The following is a 23,834-nucleotide window of genomic DNA, read 5'->3' on the forward strand; positions in this document are numbered from 1 at the left end:
TGTCCTACCGGGATATCAACTCGAATTGGAAGATTAACATGGAATATGTGACTTAGTCACCCTTGGTAGGTCAGTGAATGCATCTGGTAGTTGATTTACAATATTTTACAAATGAATTATCTTTTGAACCTCTTGTTCATATTGATTTATTCGAGGATCTAAATGAGATAGTGATAATACATTCAAATCTATTTTCTTTATCAACTGCTTATTTTCTCCCCCTAATGTAGGGTATACTGATTCATCAAAATAACAATTAGAAAATCTTGCCGTAAATAAGTCTCCAGTCATAGGCTCCAGATATTTTATAATAGAAGGAGATTCATACCCAAAATATATCCCCAACCTTCTTTGGGGACTCATCTTTGTGCGTTGTGGTGGAGCAATTGGAACATATATCGCACAACCAAAGATTCTAAGATGAGAAATATTTGGCTCCTAACCAAAAGCCAGTTACAATGAGGAGACTTTATGATAACTTGTGGGCCTTATCCGCACAAGTATTGCTGCATGCAAAATAGTATGACCCCATACTGAAATGGGGAGTTTTGTTCTCATAAGCATTGGTCTGGCAATTAATTGGAGGCATTTGATCAATGATTCGGCTAGACCATTTTGTCTATGAACATGAGCAACCGAATGCTCAATTGTTATCCCAGTTGATATACAATAATCAGTAAAGGCCTGAGATGTAAACTCACCAGCATTATCAAGACGAATTGTCTTAATTGTATAATCTGGAAATTGTGCTCTTAGTTTTATTATTTGAGCCAACAATCTCGCAAATGCCATATTGCGAGTTGATAATAAGCACACATGTGGCCATCTTGTAGATGCATCTACCAAAATCATATAATATCTAAATGATCCACATGGAGGGTGAATGGGCCCACATATATCACCATGTATATGTTCCAGAAATATAGGGAATTCTATCCTAACTTTAATAGTTGATGGTCTAATAATTAATTTGCCTTGAGAACATGCAGCACAAGAGAATTCCTTAAATTGAAGAATCTTTTGGTTTTTCATTGAATGTCCATGTGAATTCTCAATTATTTTACGCATCATAGTAGAACCATGATGACCCAACCGGTCATGCCAAATAATAAAATTATCTTGATTAGTAAACTTCTCATTTACTAGGGCATGTGTTTCAATCCTGCTAATACCTGTGTAATATAAGCCGGAGGAAAGAGCGGGTAACATTTCAAATACATATTTCTTACCCGACTTTATTGTAGTAATATAAAGATATTCAATCTTTTCATTATTTGTAGTCTCAATGTGATATCCATTTTGGCGAATATCTTTGAAACTTATTACAATATAATGCTTCATTAATAGCCAAATTTGTTCTTCTGGGTAGTAATAAATTTGCTCTTTCTGAGCCTTCAATTAATTTTGTACTGCCAGATATTGTATTAACATTGGCTTCATTCATCACCAAATAAGAGAAATATCTCGTATCTCTTAAAATAGTATGTGTTATAGCACTATCCAAAAGACATATATAATCTTTATTGATCTTGGATCTAACTGATTACTGGGGAATTTCCATATTCTTCATAAATAACAAAAAGTACATCATAAAAAATACGAAAGACTATAAATAAAAGAAACATTAGAAATTACACGAGGAATGTAGAAACTAGCATATATGATACTTTAGGAAAGTACACTAAGAAGAACAAACTACATAAAGACATAATATGAAAATAACAACTTTTCTTAAAGCTTTATTCCCCAATAAGATAATCACTTCTTCAGTCAATATCCTCAAAGAAGTCTTCAGCTTCTAAATGAGTAATATTTGCAAGGCCTCCAAAATCATCATCTTTATATGTAAGATTTGCCTCACCATCATCATATTTGTTTAAGGGACCTGCTTTATCATAATTATTTTGAAAAGTCAAGTGTGTCTCTACACTGTTATCTTTTCTTTTATTGGAAGCTTGATATAGTTTGACAAAATGGTCAGGTGTACGACAAACACGTGCTCAATGACCATTCATACCATACTTGTGGCCAATATTAACTCTGACTTTTAAAGGATTATTTTGAGGATCCTTATTGTTCTCTTATTTATTTTCACCATGATGACGAAAATTATTTCGTCCCCTTCCATGTCCATGTCCACGTCCACGACTATGGCCACGACCACGATAATGATTTTGTCTTCTTTCAGACTTTTGAGTAGCTGCTACCATATTCACTTCGGAAAATAGTGCAGATCTAGTGGGACTTGCTTCATGATTTTTCATTAAAAGGGTATTATGTTGCTCAGCCACCAGGAGGCATGAGATTAATTCAGAATATTTTTTTAAACCCTTTTCACTATATTGTTGCTGCAATACCATATTTGAGGCATGAAAAGTAGAAAGAGTCTTTTCTAGTAAATCCTCATCATTCACAATTTTCCCACATAATTTAAATTGGGAAGTTATCCTGAATACAACAGAATTATATTCACTTACATTTTTAAAATTTTGTAACTGTAAGTGAATCCATTCATATCGAGCTCTTGGCAATATCATTGCCTTAAGATGGTCATATCGTTCCTTCAAACTGCTCCATAATTCAAATAGTTCTTTTAAGGTTAAGTATTCGGTCTTTAACCCTTCATCGAGATGATGACGAAGGAAAATCATAGTCTTTGTTTTATCCTGGCAACTGATGTTTCATTTCCTTGTATAATAGTATTTTCAAGAGCTTTTGCAGCAAGGTGAATTTCAGCATCAAGGACCCATGATAAATAATTCTTTCCGGAGATGTCAAGTGCCACAAATTCAAGTTTTGATAAATTTGACATAGTGAACACTATCAAAAGATGAATAAGTTAGAGAAATAATTATGTTAATAAATAATTAATGAAACAAAACAATTAAGGGAAAAAGAAACAGAAATACAACTATATCATGTAAACAAGCTACTATATATGTGTTAATATATTTGAACGTTACTGATATTATTTATATGTTCCAATTCAATAATTATAGAATTTCTTGCATATTGCCTGTACGGTTACAATTCTCTTAACTTTCCTAATTATTGTTTTTTTGATTCAAGAAGTCCATGAATATTATAAGTAGTTTCATTAGTGGGTAGCTAGTTTAATGACTTTGAGGTCATCTGATAGTTATTTTATCATTGCAGTGTACTTAAATTATGTAAGATGTCCAAGAACATAAGTAATCATATGATATGTACTGTCATAAACAAAATGAATATAATGACACATACCTTAGTAAAATATGACTCAACTTAGCAGGGATAAAGATGAAATTAGAGTTTTGTGCTGATAACGTGTTATAAAATAAAAGTAATATAGCAAAGTAAAGTAATAAGAATAGAAATTATATAAGGGATGAGAAAACTCTTTTCTTTCTTTTTCTTCTTGTGTGTAATTTTTCCATCAGAATACAAGACTATTTATAAGCTTAAAAAGTGATCTTGCACTCCATCAAAAAGTAAGGGAAATGGGTCTCCAACAATTTCAGGCGGGAATCATTTCCTTGACCTTTGTCCCTTCTCATCAACAGGTTGCCGATATCTTCACCAAACCCTTGTCCGGTCCGATTCACCACTCTATCATTAGCAAGTTGGGTGTAACTTTATCCCCCTCCAACTTGAAGGGGGTATTGGCATTGGAATTTCCCAAGCTCAGTCCACAGAAGATTTTTGGTAAAGGAGATGGCTTAAACTCAAATGACGATATGTCCAAAGACAGGACCATTTTGTCTTCAAAGATCCAAAGCTAATCATGTCCGTTTGTTTGCTTTATAAGAAAACATATCTGGGCCGTCCATTTGAGTAAAAGAATGAAATAGAGTATTAGAAATCTAGAAACTTCTTTTACTGTATAGTGTGTAGGTAAAATGTGTACATATTAATTCCTCATATTCTTTTTTAGGATTCTTTTAGGTAGTTACACATAGACAAATAGTGATAGGATACCTGTACCTAGCATAATAGATTTTTATTCCTTTTGCTTTGGCCAAGTGCTTGCTCCACAAACAAGCTAGTGCATGCTCCACCATGGAGGGTGGAGGGTCGTTCATCTTCAAAGCTGACTGCTATAAATATGTGCAGCAGCTGTTGAAGAAAGATACACCAAACTGAAAACGCTCAACTTTGGCTATACATTGCACTCCTTCCTCTCAGCATTTCCATACGATTTTCTGAGTTTCTACTCCTTTGTTCTGCATTGTTTTAACTTCAAACAAAGCAACTGTAAGTGTGATTTGCTACCGAACTTTGTGTTCGCTGAAACACTGGGGTTTGAAGTACCGCTACACCAGTGTGTGATTCGTTCTATCCTGGGAGAAAATAATCCATTACCTTGGGTACTAGGAGGGGATTAAATTCCTTAAGAAAATACTGTGAATTCAGTGGGCTCGAATTAATTACTGTTTCATTACGATAACTTATATTTTGCAGAATTATTATTTACAGATACAGCAATATTGGCGGGACTAACAATCTTAAAGAATTTAATATTTATTTCTGTATTTGTATTATTCTTATTATTCTGCAAACTAAAACCTTTGTGATTTTGTGTACTCCCGTTTTGGAGAGTAAAGCCTTCGTGGCGTTTTGTTGGAGATTAAAATCTACGTGATTTTTACTCTAGTTTGAAAACGTTTGTTTGTGTCATTCTTTTACAGAAAAAATGACGACTGAAAGCGAAAACCAAGCTGTTCCGACGGTGACTGCCAACGCATCGACAAGCCGAACACCGGCGTTGGCACCAGCAGAAAAACCCGAAAAAATTTTCGGGATTGATTTCAAGCGCTGGCAGCAGAAGATGTTCTTCTACTTAACTACGTTATGTCTACAGAAGTTCATCAAGGAAGATGTTCCTGATCTTCCAGATAAAACTCCAGAGAATGAATGCTTTATCGTGATTGAAGCGTGAAAGCATTCTGATTTTTTATGCAAGAATTATATTCATAGCGGACTGGATGATAATCTGTATAATGTATACAGTGGCGTGGAGACGTCAAAAGAATTATGGAATGCGCTTGAAAAGAAATATAAAACTAAAGATGCCAGGATGAAGAAATTCGTTGTCGCAAAATTTTTGGACTACAAAATGGTAGATAGCAAGTCTGTTATTACCCAAGTCCAGGAATTGCAAGTGATTATTCATGATCTACTTGCTGAAGGTCTTGTCATCAATGAAGCATTCTAAGTAGCAGCAATGATTGAGAAGTTGCCTCCGTTGTGGAAGGACTTCAAAAATTATTTGAAACACAAACGAAAGGAAATGTCCCTTGAAGATCTCATTGTTCGATTGAGAATCGAAGAGGACAATAAAGCTGCTGAAAGGAGAGGCCGTGGAAATTCAACAATAATGGGAGCAAATATTGTTGAAGATAACAAAAAGAAGCCATATACATAGATTACATTATATCTCCATTGACTATTTTTAGTTTAAGCGATTGAGTTGGCGGCTATTTGGGTTAATTCTTCAAAACATATAGAAGTAGTAATAGTAGAAAAATACAAAAAGGCTCTATTGATCCTCTACGGATTAGTAAAACCTTTAGAGAAAATGACCCTCTATAGCCCCTCAAAATTTTAATAACCCATATTTTTCCTCATTGACACGAAATGTCCCTTCGTCCCAAATATATTACATTTAATAGCCCGAAATGTCTATTTTGTATATATATTGTATAGTGACAGTCTATTTTGTATATAGTTTGTATAGTGACAGTATATTGTATATAAATTGTATCGTGACAGTCTATTTTATATAAAAATTGTATAGCGACAATTTATTTTGTGTATATTTTGTATAGTGACAGTCTATTTTGTATATATTTTGTATAGTGACAGTCTATTTTGTATATATTTTGTATAGTGATAGTCTATTTTGTATATATTTTGTATAGTGACAGTCTATTGTATATATTTTGTATAGTGACAGTCTATTGTATATATTTTGTATAGTGACAGTCTATTGTATATTTTTTGTATAGTGGCAGTCTATTTTGTATATATTTTATATAGTGACAGTCTATTTTGTATCCCAAGCACTTTTATCTATCCAACGTGTATAGACTGTTGTATGATGTATAAAAGTGTATATATATTATTTTTTTACCTTAACCTTATCTATCCAACGTGTATAGACTATTTTGTATACAAAATTTATGATTAAGAAGTTGCTGACATTTCTATTAAAACAAAAATCAAAGAACGGTAATGAACAAAAACAATAGGTCCACCTCACAAAAAGATTAAAGTAATTCTATTGAATCACAACTCACAAGACTCATGTTACTCTAATTAGTTTTTTTAAAAAAAAAATTTTTTGCTATTTTTTAGTTTCTATTAAACAAACATAAATTTCTTTCTTCTAATTGTAAGTGTTAGTAAATTTAAGGAACTCATTATTCGTAATATAAAAAATTGGGTATCTCTCTGACGAATATTTAAAAGGTATTTTACACCTTTTAATTTTTATCCAAAAAACAGAAGACTAGTTCAAAATGGTCCAACTTGACCTTAAAAAGCAAAATGTGACACTTATTCAGTTTAGAGAAATATAAAGACGAAGCCTCTAGAAGAAAAAAGAAGAGAGAGAGAGAGAGAGAGAGAGAGAGAGAGAGAGAGAGAGAGAGAGAGAGAGAGAGAGAGAGAGAGAGAGAGAGAGAGAAATTAAAACTTGCTCATTTCACCGTAAGTTGGTGCTTTTGGTTTTAGTTATATGAAATTTTCATTTCATTTTTCCATTTCTTCAGCTATTAAAAAAGAAGTGATATCGACTTTGAAATAGCTTTCAGTTGTCTACTAAAACCTGCAAATCAAATGGAGTTAAATAAGAAAAATAATTTATTTTTAAAATTTTAACAATTTATGGTGGAGAAATAATGAAGAGTAGTAGATCAGAATAGATTAAAAACTCTACTGGCAGAAGAGTTGATCAAATGGGTCAGCGCATTTTTTTCTATGTAGCCAATGTAATAAGTTTTTGGTTATAACTTGCAATCAAATTTAATACGCTAGCGAATGTCTTAATTTAGTGCCGAACGGCCATAAATGAAGTTTGCTCAAACCTTTATTACCCAAACCGCATATCAATTTTCCTTAAAAACTATTCTCCGTTCACTTCTAGTATTCTAAAAATAGATTTTTACTTTTACTTGTCACTTTTCGCATATTAAGAGAAAATAATTTTTTTTCCTGTTATACCCACAATATTAATTATTCATTTCAAATCATTTTTTCGTATTCATTAAAAATATGTATCAATTAATATGTGTATAATAGTAAATTATATAATTTATTTATTATTTTTTAAGGGACATACAAAATTTATAGTGTACAAGTAAAAGGAAATTGAGGGAGTACTTTATTACATCGGCACACTTTATTAGAGGTACGTGATTTTCTATTCCCAATAGGATGGCAAAAATTTTACAATCCTATTTGGAATAGAAAACCCCTACTATTAGACCCTAGCGTTTGTTCTTTTCAAACTGATCAAACTAATTTGTCTCATTGTCGCATGGCAACTCTTGCTGATTCGTTCCTGGCAGATCTGGACGAATTGTCCGATAATTTTCTTGACGATGAGAATTTTGATGCTGAACAGGAAGATGTTGGAGACTTGGCAGACACGCTAGATAATGTTTCCAAGCTGCAAAAATCACGTCGCTACATTGACGTGATGCAGAAAGTTGAAGATGCCCTAATTGATGTCACGAATAAAGGTAACACTGTGGATCTGGACGATGATGATCCAGAATTTCAGTTGATAGTAGCCTGTAATACCTTATTAATTGACATTGAGAATGAAATATTTATAATCCACAATTTCATACGCGACAGGTATCGATTTAAATTCCGTGAGCTAGACTCGTTTGTACCTCACCTAATTGATTACGCCCGAGTTGTTAAAAAAATTGGCAACGAAATGGATGTGGCTCGTGTTGACTTGGCAGGACTGCTAATCTCAGTTAACATCATGGTTGTCTGTATTACGGCATCAACTACCAATGGCAAGCCACTGCCAGAAGATGTTTTACAAAAGACACTAGAAGCATATGATAGAGCAATCGCTCTTGATTCAGCAAAGAAAAAGGTTTTCGATTTTTTGGAGAGTCGAATGGGAAATATTGCTCCCAATCTTTCTGCTGTTGTTGGGAGTGCAGTTTCTGCAAAACTTATAGGTGCTGCTGGTTGTCTCTCGAAGTTGGCAAATATGCCTTCTGATAACATCCAGCATCTTGGTAACAAAAGGAAGAATTTAGCAGGGTTCTCCTCCAAATTTTGTCGTGTAGGAGGTTATATTGAGCAAAGTGAAATAATTCGGAATACATCTTCTTCCTTAAGGAAGGAAGCCTGTGGATGGCTGGCAGACAAATCTATATTAGCTGCTCGTATGGATTCGAACAGAGGAAAGCCGACCGGAGAATATGGAAGATCTCTTAAGGAAGAGATCCTTAAAAAGATAGAGAAATCACAAGAGCAACCTCCTGCAAGGTAACCAAAGCCTCTTTCAGTTCCAGAAGATACTAAGCCTAAGAAAAAGGGAGGCGGTGCTCGGGATAGAAAGAGGAAAGAAAGATATGAGATGAAGGACTCGCGGAAGCTAGCAAATAGGGTGCAATTTGGAGTACCTGAAGAAAGCTCCTTAGGGGATGGACTTGGGGTTGGTTATGGCATGCTTGGTCAGGCTGGAAGTGGTAAGTTGCGTGTATCAGTCAAAGTAGCAAAGAAGAAATTCAAAAGCAGTAGTACTGGTGCAGCCACAATATCAGGCTTGACATCATGTCTGGCCTTCACCCCGATGCAAGGGATCGAGCTATCAAATCCTGCAAACCAGCTCGATAGTGGAACTCGAAGCACCTATTTCTCTGAGACTGGAAGATTTTCTAAGATAAATAAATGTTTGATGTGTTGACCTTGGCTGGGATAAAGTGAACTAGCAGTAATTGTTACTTTAGGATCATTTCTTTTTATCCAATACTACTTTTTTAAATGTTTTCAAGCAGTTAGTATTATTTATAAATTGTTATATTTATAGGCACTCGTGAATTAATGAAGTTTGTGTTTTTTTGCAATTCTTCTGTATTTGTAAGCACCTCATCTTTCTTGGAAGCTGTTAATTAGAGCTGCATGGAATATGCCATTGCCTGTGGTTTTTCTGCTTAGATGCAATTGTGGAAGGTTGTTCTGCTTGTGAGAAATTAAGATGTGTGATAGCGCAGGTATACTGCCAACTTATTTCTATACTAATATTAATCTCTTTAGAGAAGAGAGCAAATTTCTGTTATTTCACATGGTTATTATAGCTACGGTCAATTGTATTTATCTGTTATGCCTAATCATGGCACCTTTTTATTTTTTCTTGTACAACATCAACAAAAACAAACCTAGTGTATTCTCACAAGTGGGGTCTGGGGAGGGTGGGATGTAAACAACCTTATCCCTACCCTGGAAAAGCAGAGAGGCTGTTTCCGATAGACTCTTGGCTGAAGAAAAGATGAGAAAAAGCAGTGGCGACAAGTAGTAACGACATAAGATATTAAGAAAACCGAGCAAAGATATCAATCAAACAATAGGTAGTAATAGCAATTTAAGAATAAACGAACACAAGATATTAAGAAAATCGAAGCAAAGATAGCAATCCAATAATGGGTAGAAATATCATTCTAAGAATAAAAAGAAACCATACTAACACTAATGTTACCGCACTAAGAAGGAAAAAGGAACATGCTTGACTATCTACTAACCTTCCCTTGTAGTGTCCAAAAACCTCCGGGTGCAACCATATACCAGTTCTAGTTGAAGTGTTTTTTGAATTCAGGAAATATTTTCGAATATTTTGTTCCAAAAGCAACTTAGTCAAGAGAAATATGACATATCCCAATATGTATGTCACTTCCAAGTTCACTAACAATTCAGGAAAATATGGATTCATTTAGTCAAGGGTTAGCATTTATTTGGTTGAGTAGTGACATTTTCAGTAAGATATAGTTGAATAAGATTGATCTTGTTATAATTAGCATACAACATCGAACTTGATTTGGCTATGTTTTGCATGGATTGGGAACCTATGTTTAGTTTTGCGCCATTATTAGGAGGTCTTCTTGAGGCAAAATGTGCATAGATAGATACTTAGATCCACTCGTAGCTGATTAGTTTTATTCATTTGGGATATTCTTCCATAGACTGACTGTATAGAGAAGTACTTTCAGTAAGATCTGGGTTATAAAAGGGTAGTATGATGCAGGTATTTGCTTTTGTGAGACTAAGGAAGCTGTCTTCTATTTATTTTATTTGGTTATCTCTGAGAAATGCTCTCAGAGATAAGTGATCCACTTTAGAGTGGTGGTGGTGATGGTGGTGGTGGGGGGGGGGGGGAGGGGTGTCGGGTTTCATCTCTTTTGTCTGTTAAGTGATCCACTTTAGACAGCTGGAAACTTCTTGAACAGTTCAATAAGTTGTGACCTCTGAGAAAAACAATAAAAGGTCGCACATGGTTCTCACCTTGCGGAGTTAAAAGGCCTACTCTCGATATCATCTTTTTTAAAAGCCCAGGCATACTCCAATTACCTAATCAAAAAGAGAGAAAAACGAAGTACTTGGGACAATGAAATGCAGCTGGAAAATATTGGTGGATAGTCTATGTTAATCCCGCCAATATTGCTGTATATGTAAATAATAATTCTGCAAAATATAAGTTATCGTAATGAAACAGTAATTAATTCGAGCCCACTGAATTCACAGTATTTCCTTAAGGAATTTAATCCCCTCCTAGTACCCAAGGTAATGGATTATTTCCTCCCAGGATAGAACGAATCACACACTGGTGTAGCGATACTTCAAACCCCAGTGTTTTAGCGAACACAAAGTTCGGTAGCAAATCACACTTACAGTTGCTTTGTTTGAAGTTAAAAACAATGCAGAACGAGGGAGTAGAAACTCAGAAAATCGTATGGAAATGCTGAGAGGAAGGAGTGCAATGTATAGCCAAATCTGTTGAGTGATTTCAGTTTGTGTCTTGTGTGTTGTGTGTCTTTCTTCAACAGCTGCTGCACATATATATAGCAGCCAGTGTTGAAGAAGAACAATCGTCCACCCTCCATGGTGGAGCAAGCATTAGCTTATTTGTGGAGCAAGCACAATCATGGTGGGAAGAGCATTAGGCGGCTGCCTTGTGGTCAATACACGGATTGGAAAATATCCGTTACAAATGCGGATAATCTTACGTTAATATTTACTATTAACAAATAAATTTGGTCCAAAAAATTAATCAATCAATCGATCATTTGACCAAATCCAAATCCGAAGCCGAAGCCGTAGCCGAAGCCGTAGCCGTAGCCGTAGCCGAAGCCGAGCCGAGCGAGCGAGCGACGGCGATAGCGCGAGGCTTGCTTTCTTCTTAACTCTTTAAGAGCTACAAGAAGAGCAATTATATATATACCCACCAAAAATCTCTTCCTCTTTCAATATGGGACAATATCTCATTGTCAAGAGGGGAAAACTTAAAATTTTACTCAAATATTTCATTTTCCCTCCATTTCCCATTCACCCTCATTTTAAGACTATTTCATCTTTAAAAAAAAAAAACCTCAACAATCCCCCACGTGAATGGGGAATGGCTATATCACGGAAGTATGCATGGAAAAACTGTGTGATTTACAAGCAAGGATTAATCGCATCTGGATAAGTAGGTTTCCCTTTGAACTTTCCGTAGTAAACTTATGTCGGATATACTCGGTCAATCGGTAGATTTGATATCTTTGAACCGTCGATCTTTGGTGTATACCTAGACAACCATAAGTCACACAATCAACCCTTAACCGTCTTTGGTTCTCATTGTTGTGTTCGTTTCAGCCATGAACACCGCCTGGTTTCATAAGTGCGTAGAGAATTGGCCTTACAAAGTTCTCCTTGAAGCGGCTAACACTTCACACTTACATAGGTGATTCCTAAATGTGTCATCCTGTAGATACACTATTTGATATACCCCGTATCAAATTTAGAAATCATTAAAAAGCCTTAATGCTTTATCCTTGGTACTGAACATTGTCTCATCACGAGAACGGACTAAAATTTTATTTGACAATGTTGAACCGTCATTAATGACTTTGTTTGATCTCTTTGAACCTAGATCTTGGGATCTCCAGTCTTCTAGGTAGAGTTACTGCCACAATGACTTGTTCTCGGCCATAGCCCCATTCCCCTTGATCATTTCTCAACTACCTCTCTAGTTAGGCCTTTTGTAAGTAGATCAGACACATTATCACTTGACTTTACATAGTCAATCGTGATAATTCCTCTAGAGAGTAATTGCCTAATGATTTTATGTCTTTGTCGTATATGACGAGATTTACCGTTATACATAACGCTCCCAGCCCTTCCAATTGCCGCTTGACTATCACAATATATGCATATTGGTGCCAACGGTTTGGGCCAAAATGGAATGTCTTCCAAGAAATTTCGGAGCCATTCAGCTTCTTCACCGGCTTTATCTAAGGCTATAAATTCAGCCTCCATTGTAGAGCGGGCAATACATGTTTGTTTGGATGACTTCCAAGATACCGCTCCTCCACCAATAGTGAATACATATCCACTCGTGGACTTAGAATCAATTGAACCGGTGATCCAATTTGCATCACAGTATTCCTCAATCACCGCGGGAAAATTACTGTAGTGCAATTCAAAGTTCTGGGTATGTTCTAAATATCCCAAAACTCGTTTCATTGCCATCCAATGAGATTGGCCTGGATTGCTCGTATATCGACTCAGTTTACTTATAGCACAAGCTATATCTGGTCGTGTACAATTCATGATATACATTAAGCATCCCAACACACGAGCATAATCCAATTGTGATATGCTTTGGCCTTTATTCTTTGCTAATGCAAGATTCACGTCAATTGGAGTCTTTGCAACTTTAAAGCCCAAGTGCTTGAATTTTTCAAGTACTGTCTTAATATAATGAGATTGTGGTAATGCCAGACCTTGAGGAGTCTTATGGATCTTAATTCCCAGAATTAAATCAGCAACTCCCAAGTCTTTCATATCAAACTTGCTATTGAGCATACGCTTAGTAGCATTTATGTTGGCAATGTCATTACTCATTATCAGCATATCATCCACATATAGGCAAACAATGACTATGTGATTTGGAACATTTTTAATGTATACACATTTATCACATTCATTTATCTTAAAACCATTTGACAACATTGTTTGGTCAAATTTCGCATGCCATTGTTTGGGTGCTTGTTTTAGTCCGTAAAGAGACTTAACAAGTCTACATACCTTCTTTTCTTTACCTGGAACTACAAACCCTTCAGGTTGTTCCATGTAAATTTCTTCCTCCAACTCTCCATTTAAGAAGGCCGTCTTAACATCCATTTGATGAATTTCAAGACCATACACTGCAGCTAATGCTACTAACATCCATATGGACGTAATTCTTGTAACTGGAGAGTATGTATCAAAGTAGTCTAGACCTTCTCGTTGTCTATACCCTTTGACTATGAGTCTTGCCTTGAATTTATCAATAGTGCTATCATCTTTGATTTTTCTCTTAAAAATCCATTTAGAACCCAAAGGTTTATTTTCAGGAGGAAGATCAACCAATTCCCATGTATGGTTGTTTAATATAGATTCTATTTCACTATTGACTGCCTCTTTCCAAAACAATGATTCCGAAGAAGTCATAGCTTCTTTAAATGTTTGAGGATCATTTTCCAATAAGAAAGTTACAAAATTTGGTCCAAATGAAGTAGACGTTCTTTGACGTTTACTACGTCTTGGATCCTCCTTATTACATGTACTTTCTTTTGTTTCTTCCCGAGGTCGTTTAGATCCTTCACCAAACGACTCACATTCCTTTTTATACGGATATATATTTTCAAAAAACTCAGCATTATCTAATTCTATAACCGTATTATTATGAATGTCGGAATTTTCTGATTTATGAACCAGAAATCGATATGCTTTACTATTTGTCGCATATCCTATGAAAACACAATCAATGGTTTTCGGTCCTATCTTTACCCTTTTTGGTTTAGGAACTTGCACTTTTGCCAAACACCCCCACACTTTAAAATCCTTTCCATTTTTCATATGGAATGGATTGTGTTTTGCTATGGGGCACTCGATTTAATATTCGATTAGCCGTAAGAATGGCTTTCCCCCACAAGTTCTGTGGCAATCCAGAACTTATCAACAACGCATTCATCATCTCCTTTAATGTGCGATTCTTTCTTTCCGCAATTCCATTAGATTGGGGCGTGTAAGGGGCTGTTGTTTGATGAATAATTCCATATTCTAAACATATTTCTTCAAAAGGAGGTTCATATTCACCACCCCTATCACTTCTTATCATTTTTACTTTCTTGTTAAGTTGCGTTTCAACTTCATTTTTGTATTGCCTGAATGCGTCTATTGCTTCATCTTTACTATTCAGTAAGTAAACATAGCAATATCGAGTACCATTGTCAATAAAAGTTATGAAATACTTCTTTCCACCGCGAGATGGTATTGACTTCATGTCACAAATATCTGTGTGAATTAAGTCTAAAGGATTTGAATTCCTTTCAACTGACTTATAAGGATGTTTAACATACTTAGATTCCACACATGTTTGACATTTTAATTTTTCGCATTCAAACTTGGGCAGTACTTCTAAGTTAATCATTTTCCGCAAGGTTTTATAATTGACATGACCCAAACGTACATGCCATAAATCATTTGACTCAAGTAAGTAAGAAGAAGCTGAAATATTATTATTGTTTTCCACAACCATTACATTCAGATTGAAAAGGCCCTCAGTGAGGTAACCTTTTCCTACAAATATTTCATTCTTACTAATGACAACCTTGTTGGACACAAAAACGCACTTAAAACCGTGCTTAATAAGAAGTCCAGTAGAGACTAAATTCTTTCTCATTTCGGGAACATGAAGGACATTGTTCAAAGTCATGACCTTGCCAGAAGTCATTTTCAGAAATATCTTCCCATATCCTTCAACTTTTGCTGTTGAAGCATTTCCCATATAAACTGTCTCTCCGGGTCCAGCAGGAGCATAAGTAGCAAAAGCTTCTTTAACTGCACAAACATGGCGAGTGGCTCCTGAATCAAACCACCACAGTTTAGGATTTCCCACCAAGTTACATTCAGAAAGCATGGCACACAAGTTATCAACATCATCATGGTTTACTACCATGTTTGCTTGACCCCTTTTCTTGTCTTTCTTCGGAGCACGACACTTCGTAGATTTGTGTCCGGTTTTCCCACAATTGTAGCAGTTTCCACTAAACCGCTTCTTGCTTGGGTTGTATTTCGGACCAGAAGCCTTCTTCCTCTTTTTGTTATCTTCAACAATATTTGCTCCCATTATTGTTGAATTTCTACGGCCTCTCCTTTCAGCAGCTTTATTGTCCTCTTCGATTCTCAACCGAACAATGAGATCTTCAAGGGACATTTCCTTTCATTTGTGTTTTAAATAATTTTTGAAGTCCTTCCACAACGGAGGCAACTTCTCAATCATTGCTGCTACTTGGAATGCTTCGTTGATGACAAGACCTTCAGCAAGTAGATCATGAATAATCACTTGCAATTCCTGGACTTGGGTAATAACAGACTTGCTATCTACCATTTTGTAGTCCAAAAATTTTGCGGCAACGAATTTCTTCATCCCGACATCTTCAGTTTTATATTTCTTTTCAAGCGCATTCCACAATTCTTTTGACGTCTCCACGCTACTGTATACATTATACAGATTATCATCCAGTCCGCTAAGAATATAATTCTTGCATAAAAAATCAGAATGCTTCCACGCTTCAATCACGAGAAAGCGTTCATTCTCTGGAGTTTTATCTGGCAGATCAGGAACATCTTCCTTGATGAACTTCTGTAGACATAACGTAGTTAAGTAGAAGAACATCTTCTGCTGCCAGCGCTTGAAATCAATCCCGAAAATTTTTTCGGGTTTTTCTGCCGGTGCCAACGCCCGTGTTCGGCTTGTCGATGCGTTGGCAGTCACCATCGGAACAGCTTGGTTTTCGCTTTCAGTCGTCATTTTTTCTGTTAAAAAAAAAATAACACAAACAAACGTTTAATACACGTTTTCAAATAGGAGTAAAAACCACGTAGATTTTAATCTCCAACAAATCGCCACAAAGGCTTTACTCTCCAAAACGGGAGTACACAAAACCACAAAGGTTTTAGTTTGCAGAATAATAAGAATAACACAAATACAGAAATAAATATTAAATTCCTTAAGATTGTTAGTCCCGCCAATATTGCTGTATTTGTAAATAATAATTCTGCAAAATATAAGTTATCGTAATGAAACAGTAATTAATTCGAGCCCACTGAATTCACAGTGTTTCCTTAAGGAATTTAATCCCCTCCTAGTACCCAAGGTAATGGATTATTTTCTCCCAGGATAGAACGAATCACACACTGGTGTAGCGGTACTTCAAACCCCAATGTTTCAGCGAACACAAAGTCCGGTAGCAAATCACACTTACAGTTGCTTTGTTTGAAGTTAAAAACAATGCAGAACGAGGGAGTAGAAACTCAGAAAATCGTATGGAAATGCTGAGAGGAAGGAGTGCAATGTATAGCCAAATCTGTTGAGCGATTTCAATTTGTGTCTTGTGTGTTGTGTGTCTTTTTTCAACAGCTGCTGCACACATATATAGCAGCCAGTGTTGAAAAAGAACAATCGTCCACCCTCCATGGTGGAGCAAGCATTAGCTTGTTTGTGGAGCAAGCACAATCATGGTGGGAAGAGCATTAGGCGGCTGCCTTGTGGTCAATACACAGATTGGAAAATATCCGTTACAAATGCGGATAATCTTACGTTAATATTTACTATTAATAAATAAATTTGGTCCAAAAAATTAATCAATCAATCGATCATTTGACCAAATCCAAATCCAAATCCGAAGCCGAAGCCGTAGCCGTAGCCGAAGCCGAGCCGAGCGAGCGACGACGGCGACGGCGCGAGGCTTGCTTTCTTCTTAACTCTTTAAGAGCTACAAGAAGAGCAATTATATATATACCCACCAAAAATCTCTTCCTCTTCGAATATGGGACAATGTCTCATTGTCAAGAGGGGAAAACTTAAAATTTTACTCAAAAATTTTATTTTCCCTCCATTTCCTATTTACCCTCATTTTAAGACTATTTCATCTTAAAAACAAAAAACCTCAACAATCCCCCACGTGAATGGGGAATGGCTATATCACGGAAGTATGCATGGAAAAACTGTGTGATTTACAAGCAAGGATTAATCGCATCTGGATAAATAGGTTTCCCTTTGAACTTTCCGTAGTAAACTTATGTCGGATATACTCGATCAATCGGTAGATTTGATATCTTTGAACCGTCGATCTTTGGTGTATACCTAGACAATCATAAGTCACACAATCAACCCTTAACCATCTTTGGTTCTCATTGTTATGTTCGTTTCAGCCATGAACACCGCCTGGTTTCATAAGTGCGTAGAGAACTGGCCTTACAAAGTTCTCCTTGAAGCGGCTAACACTTCACACTTATATAGGTGATTCCTAAATGTGTCATCCTGTAGATACACTATTTGATATACCCCGTATCAAATTTAGAAATCATTAAAAAGCCTTAATGCTTTATCCTTGGTACTGAACATTGTCTCATCACGAGAACGGACTAAAATTATATTTGACAATGTTGAACCGTCATTAATGACTTTGTTTGATCTCCTTGAACCTAGATCTTGGGATCTCCAGTCTTCTAGGTAGAGTTACCGCCACAATGACTTGTTCTCGGCCATAGCCCCATTCCCCTTGATGATTTCTCAACTACCTCTCTAGTTAGGCCTTTTGTAAGTGGATCCGACACATTATCACTTGACTTTACATAGTCAATCGTGATAATTCCTCTAGAGAGTAATTGCCTAACGGTTTTATGTCTTCGTCGTATATGACGAGATTTACCGTTATACATAACGCTCCCAGCCCTTCCAATTGCCGCTTGACTATCACAATGTATGCATATTGGTGCCAACGGTTTGGGCCAAAATGGAATGTCTTCCAAGAAATTCCGGAACCATTCAGCTTCTTCACCGGCTTTATCTAAGGCTATGAATTCAGCCTCCATTGTAGAGCGGGCAATACATGTTTGTTTGGACGACTTCCAAGATACCGCTCCTCCACCAATAGTGAATACATATCCACTCGTGGACTTAGAATCAGTTGAACCGGTGATCCAATTTGCATCACAGTATCCCTCAATCACCGTGGGGAAATTACTGTAGTGCAATTCAAAGTTCTGGGTATGTTCTAAATATCCCAAAACTCGTTTCATTGCAATCCAATGAGATTGGCCTGGATTGCTCGTATATCGACTCAGTTTACTTATAGCACAAGCTATATCTGGTCGTGTACAATTCATGATATACATTAAGCATCCCAATACACGAGCATAATCCAATTGTGATATGCTTTGGCCTTTATTCTTTGCTAATGCAAGATTCACGTCAATTGGAGTCTTTGCAACTTTAAAGCCCAAGTGCTTGAATTTTTCAAGTACTGTCTTAATATAATGAGATTGTGACAATGCCAGACCTTGAGGAGTCTTATGGATCTTAATTCCCAGAATTAAATCAGCAACTCCCAAGTCTTTCATATCAAACTTGCTATTGAGCATATGCTTAGTAGCATTTATGTTGGCAATGTCATTACTCATAATCAGCATATCATCCACATATAGGCAAACATTGACTATGTGATTTGGAACATTTTTAATGTATACATATTTATCACATTCATTTATCTTAAAACCATTTGACAACATTGTTTGGTCAAATTTTGCATGCCATTGTTTGAGTGCTTGTTTTAGTCCATAAAGAGACTTAACAAGTCTACATACCTTCTTTTCTTTACCTGGAACCACAAACCCTTCAGGTTGTTCCATATAAATTTCTTCCTCCAACTCTCCATTTAAGAAGGCCGTCTTAACATCCATTTGATGAATTTCAAGACCATACACTGCAGCTAATGCTACTAACATCCGTATGGACGTAATTCTTGTAACTGGAGAGTATGTATCAAAGTAGTCTAGACCTTCTCGTTGTCTATACCCTTTGACTACGAGTCTTGCCTTGAATTTATCAATAGTGCCATCATCTTTGATTTTTCTCTTAAAAATCCATTTAGAACCCAAAGGTTTATTTCCAGGAGGAAGATCAACCAATTCCCATGTATGGTTGTTTAATATGGATTCTATTTCACTATTGACTGCCTCTTTCCAAAACAATGATTCCGAAGAAGTCATAGCTTCTTTAAATGTTTGAGGATCATTTTCCAATAAGAAAGTTACAAAATCTGGTCCAAATGAAGTAGACGTTCTTTGACGTTTACTACGTCTTGGATCCTCCTTATTACATGTACTTTCTTTTGTTTCTTCCCGAGGTCGTTTAGATCCTTCACCAAACGACTCACATTCCTTTTTATACGGATATATATTTTCAAAAAACTCAGCATTATCTAATTCTATAACCGTATTATTATGAATGTCGGGATTTTCTGATTTATGAACCAGAAATCGATATGCTTTACTATTTGTCGCATATCCTATGAAAACACAATCAATGGTTTTCGGTCCTATCTTTACCCTTTTTGGTTTAGGAACTTGCACTTTTGCCAAATACCCCCACACTTTAAAATCATTTCCATTTTTCATATGGAATGGATTGTGTTTTGCTATGGGGCACTCGATTTAATATTCGATTAGCCGTAAGAGTGGCTTTCCCCCACAAGTTCTGTGGCAATCCAGAACTTATCAACAACGCATTCATCATCTCCTTTAATGTGCGATTCTTTCTTTCCGCAATCCCATTAGATTGGGGCGTGTAAGGGGCTGTTGTTTGATGAATAATTTCATATTCTAAACATATTTCTTCAAAAGGAGATTCATATTCACCACCCCTATCACTTCTTATCATTTTTACTTTCTTGTTAAGTTGCGTTTCAACTTCATTTTTGTATTGCCTGAATGCGTCTATTGCTTCATCTTTATTATTCAGTAAGTAAACATAGCAATATCGAGTACCATTGTCAATAAAAGTTATGAAATACTTCTTTCCACCGCGAGATGGTATTGACTTCATGTCACAAATATCTGTGTGAATTAAGTCTAAAGGATTTGAATTCCTTTCAACTGACTTATAAGGATGTTTAACATACTTAGATTCCACACATGTTTGACATTTTAATTTTTCGCATTCAAACTTGGGCAGTACTTCCAAGTTAATCATTTTCCGCAAGGTTTTATAATTGACATGACCCAAACGTACATGCCATAAATCATTTGACTCAAGTAAGTAAGAAGAAGCTGAAATATTATTATTGTTTTCCACAACCATTACATTCAGATTGAAAAGGCCCTCAGTGAGGTAACCTTTTCCTACAAATATTTCATTCTTACTAATGACAACCTTGTTGGACACAAAAACGCACTTAAAACCGTGCTTAATAAGAAGTCCAGTAGAGACTAAATTCTTTCTCATTTCGGGAACATGAAGGACATTGTTCAAAGTCATGACCTTGCCAGAAGTCATTTTCAGAAATATCTTCCCATATCCTTCAACTTTTGCTGTTGAAGCATTTCCCATATAAACTGTCTCTCCGGGTCCAGCAGGAGCATAAGTAGCAAAAGCTTCTTTAACTGCACAAACATGGCGAGTGGCTCCTGAATCAAACCACCACAGTTTAGGATTTCCCACCAAGTTACATTCAGAAAGCATGGCACACAAGTTATCAACATCATCATGGTTTACTACCATGTTTGCTTGACCCCTTTTCTTGTCTTTCTTCGGAGCACGACACAGTCTATGCATTCTAATCAAGTTTACGGAACAGTATAAGATTTTACATTACTGATGGCAACATAAACTTTACTATCTTTAGGTCTCTTGTCAAGGCATATACGTCTTGCTAGACTTGATTTTTGTGTTGTATTATTTGGAAAATACAAAGAATCTGCTGTATTTGGTGCTATGTAATCTAGATATAATCATGATCATGACCAATTGCTGCTTCACGACTAAAGTCATAGGTTGTCAGAGAATGTTGGATAGTCAGACAACTATTAATTGACCGTCTCACTATTGAACCTATCGACATCCTGTTTTTCTTGGACGGATTTTCTCTTAATAGGAAAAGGAGGAGTTACTCTGAATCCAGGACAACAGAATTGTTTTATAGAGTTCCTGATTGTCTAATCATTCACTTTTATGGGCTTGTATATTTTGTAGCCATTTATTGTTTTCCTGAAAATTTTGCATATCTTGGTATCAACACTCAGTAAGCATCTGGTTTCATTTTGACAACTCATCTGTTGTCTATTACAGTGAACAATCCAAAATATCCAGCCCACTCTGAATAAGACATTCCTTGGCCTGCTATATCCAACTGAAAACTACAAGAGCGAGGAATACCTAGATGTGCTTAATTGCTCTTCATAGAGAAACTCTTCTTTTAGTGATTGGTGAAGTTGGGTAAATTGGTGGTGATTTTTGAGCTATATTACATAAACTCTTGATTTGCCTTGATATTTCTGTATAAAACCGGTATGGCATAGTGTGTGCTTTATACTGATCTTTTCGGATTACACTTAGAACTTGCTATGAGATGGACGTAGTTCAATACTGAATTAGAAAGTCTAACTTCAGGTGTACTGGATACGAAACATAGTAGTCTACATATATAACATCATGTTTGCCTTTTTTCCCTCTTTGTAGTTTGAGATTGTTCAGTTTCGTTTGCTAAAGTCAAGTATGTCATTATATGTGTGCTGTGAAATAAGTCAGCCAGTTTTACGTGATATCTTAAAGTGGAGTAGAAACTGCAATATCTCCCGCGTCTCCGTTTTGTTCATTAGGATAGGCTTCTTTTATCATGGTATGCTGTTAACAGATCTTCTTGTTGATGATCATTTTTTTTCTAAATTAGCGAACTTTCATGTAAAGAGTAAAGACAGCTCCCTATGTTTAACACAGTGAAGCATGCACGGAAAGAATGGAGACCAGTCTCCTAATGGAAAATACAAAAGCAGCATTATCATCATGAACGAACAACTGTAAACAACATAAATTTGACTCTCCAATTTGGTTAAATATGTAGGGAAATGACACGGGAAAAGTAATAATAATACTGCAATAATGTTATTTGTGAGTAGATATACAAATTGGCTTGAGTCGTGCTGGGCACTGTCCTAAGAAACTATTTCAGCAATGTGAAATGTTTCCCCAGGATTAAACAAGTCTATCTCTATTTATTTAGAGGATACATGAATCAACAAAATTAAATAATAAATTGAGCAGGTACAGAAAATTGGAGAGAAGAATTAATAATAATAGGTAATGATTGTAGGAAGAAAGTAATGATTAGCAAGATGAATTTTTGGTTGAGAATTGAGTTAGTATGATGGCTAATCCACAACCTATTTATAGGCAATTAGGAAGGTTGCATGTATGACAAGTGTGGAGAGTCTTTTAACACTTGTCCAAATATATTAGTCCACTTGGCTTCAATATTAACAAATGTACCTAGACACATGGTAATTTGCATAGCCACTTGTCAAAGCCCTTCAACACTTGGTTTTAAGGCTTCATGCAAGAAGCCACTTGGAAATAGATAGGACACTTGTAAAATGAAAAGACATATGACTATTTTAAAATATTGAAAATACTCCCACAATCCCTACATATTTTCAATATTTATAGGAGAAGGATAAAGGAATGGAAGAATTGACTTGCTGGATTTGCATGGTCCAAATGTAATGGGTTTGGTGTCTTCAAGACTATGAACCAAACTTAAACCAATAAAACTTAACTCACAGAATTACTGGTGAAATATAATATTTCTATGAACTAATAATTCTTATTGTAAGTCAGAGATTTTATCAATCACATTTCGACCCTCACAATTTTGTTGTTCAATGCGGTTTTGCGTCAGTAGGCCATGCGCGTGCCTGGTTATTCATGAGAGCTCTAGAAACTAGGCTAAAATCTGATAGGAGCGGCCCACTCCACTCTCATATAGGTGAATTCATCAAGTGTATACTGCTTTTAAATACACCACCCATAGGGAATATGAATTTCATTAAGAATTATAACTCAACCTGCAGTCAAGCACTCTTTTTAGTGCTTAAGTGCCAATATCGACTTGTTATTACCCATATGAACCTACTTCATGGGATCTCCAATCATATATGTTGGGTTACCATCTCTATTGACAACATGTCGGCCTTAACCCCATCTCTTTTGAGGTTTGAAGAATTAATTTTCTTTCCACAGGTTTAGTTAGAGGATCGGCCAAATTATCTTCTAACTTCACATGATCAATGAAAATTATTGCATCTCTCAGCAGCTGCTTTATGACATCATGTGTCTACTTTACAATTATAAGTTTTATTCTTTGCAATAACTATTGTCGCTTGACAATCACAATGCATAAACACAGGAGGCAATACATCCTTTATTAAAGGGATATTAGCTAAGAAGTTTCTTAGCCACTCAGCCTTAGAACCAGCTAACTCCATAGCTACAAACTCTGATTCCATAGTCGATCTAATAATGATCGTCTGTTTAGCTGATTTTCACGATATTGCACCACCACCAATGGTGAATACATAACCACTAGTGGATTTTGTTTCATCTGAATCAAAGATCTAGTTTTGCATCACCGTACCCTTCTAAAATAGAAGGAAATCCACTATATAGGATACCATAGTTCATGGTTCCTCTCAAATATTTCATTAGTCTAGCTAATGCATACCAATGCTCTTTGTTGGGATTATGAGTA

At 35.9% G+C, this 23,834-nt stretch overlaps 1 protein-coding gene across 1 annotated transcript; it reads left to right on the forward strand.

The window, feature by feature from the left end:
* Positions 1–7,507: 7,507 nt before the first annotated feature.
* LOC107783789 (U4/U6 small nuclear ribonucleoprotein Prp31 homolog) lies at positions 7,508–8,966 on the forward strand. Its single transcript, XM_075239700.1, has one exon. It carries the CDS (start codon positions 7,520–7,522, stop codon positions 8,498–8,500), a length of 981 nt encoding a protein of 326 aa, XP_075095801.1. The 5' UTR covers positions 7,508–7,519; the 3' UTR covers positions 8,501–8,966.
* The last annotated feature ends 14,868 nt before the right edge of the window (positions 8,967–23,834 follow it).

This window comes from Nicotiana tabacum, chromosome 19 (genome assembly GCF_000715075.1).
Source record: "Nicotiana tabacum cultivar K326 chromosome 19, ASM71507v2, whole genome shotgun sequence".
Classification (NCBI taxonomy): Eukaryota; Viridiplantae; Streptophyta; class Magnoliopsida; order Solanales; family Solanaceae; genus Nicotiana; species Nicotiana tabacum.

What these genes read in the sequence shown, in the direction of transcription:
- LOC107783789 (XM_075239700.1), top strand. Translation starts at nt 7,520, where the DNA reads ATGGCAACTCTTGCTGATTCGTTCCTGGCAGATCTGGACGAATTGTCC.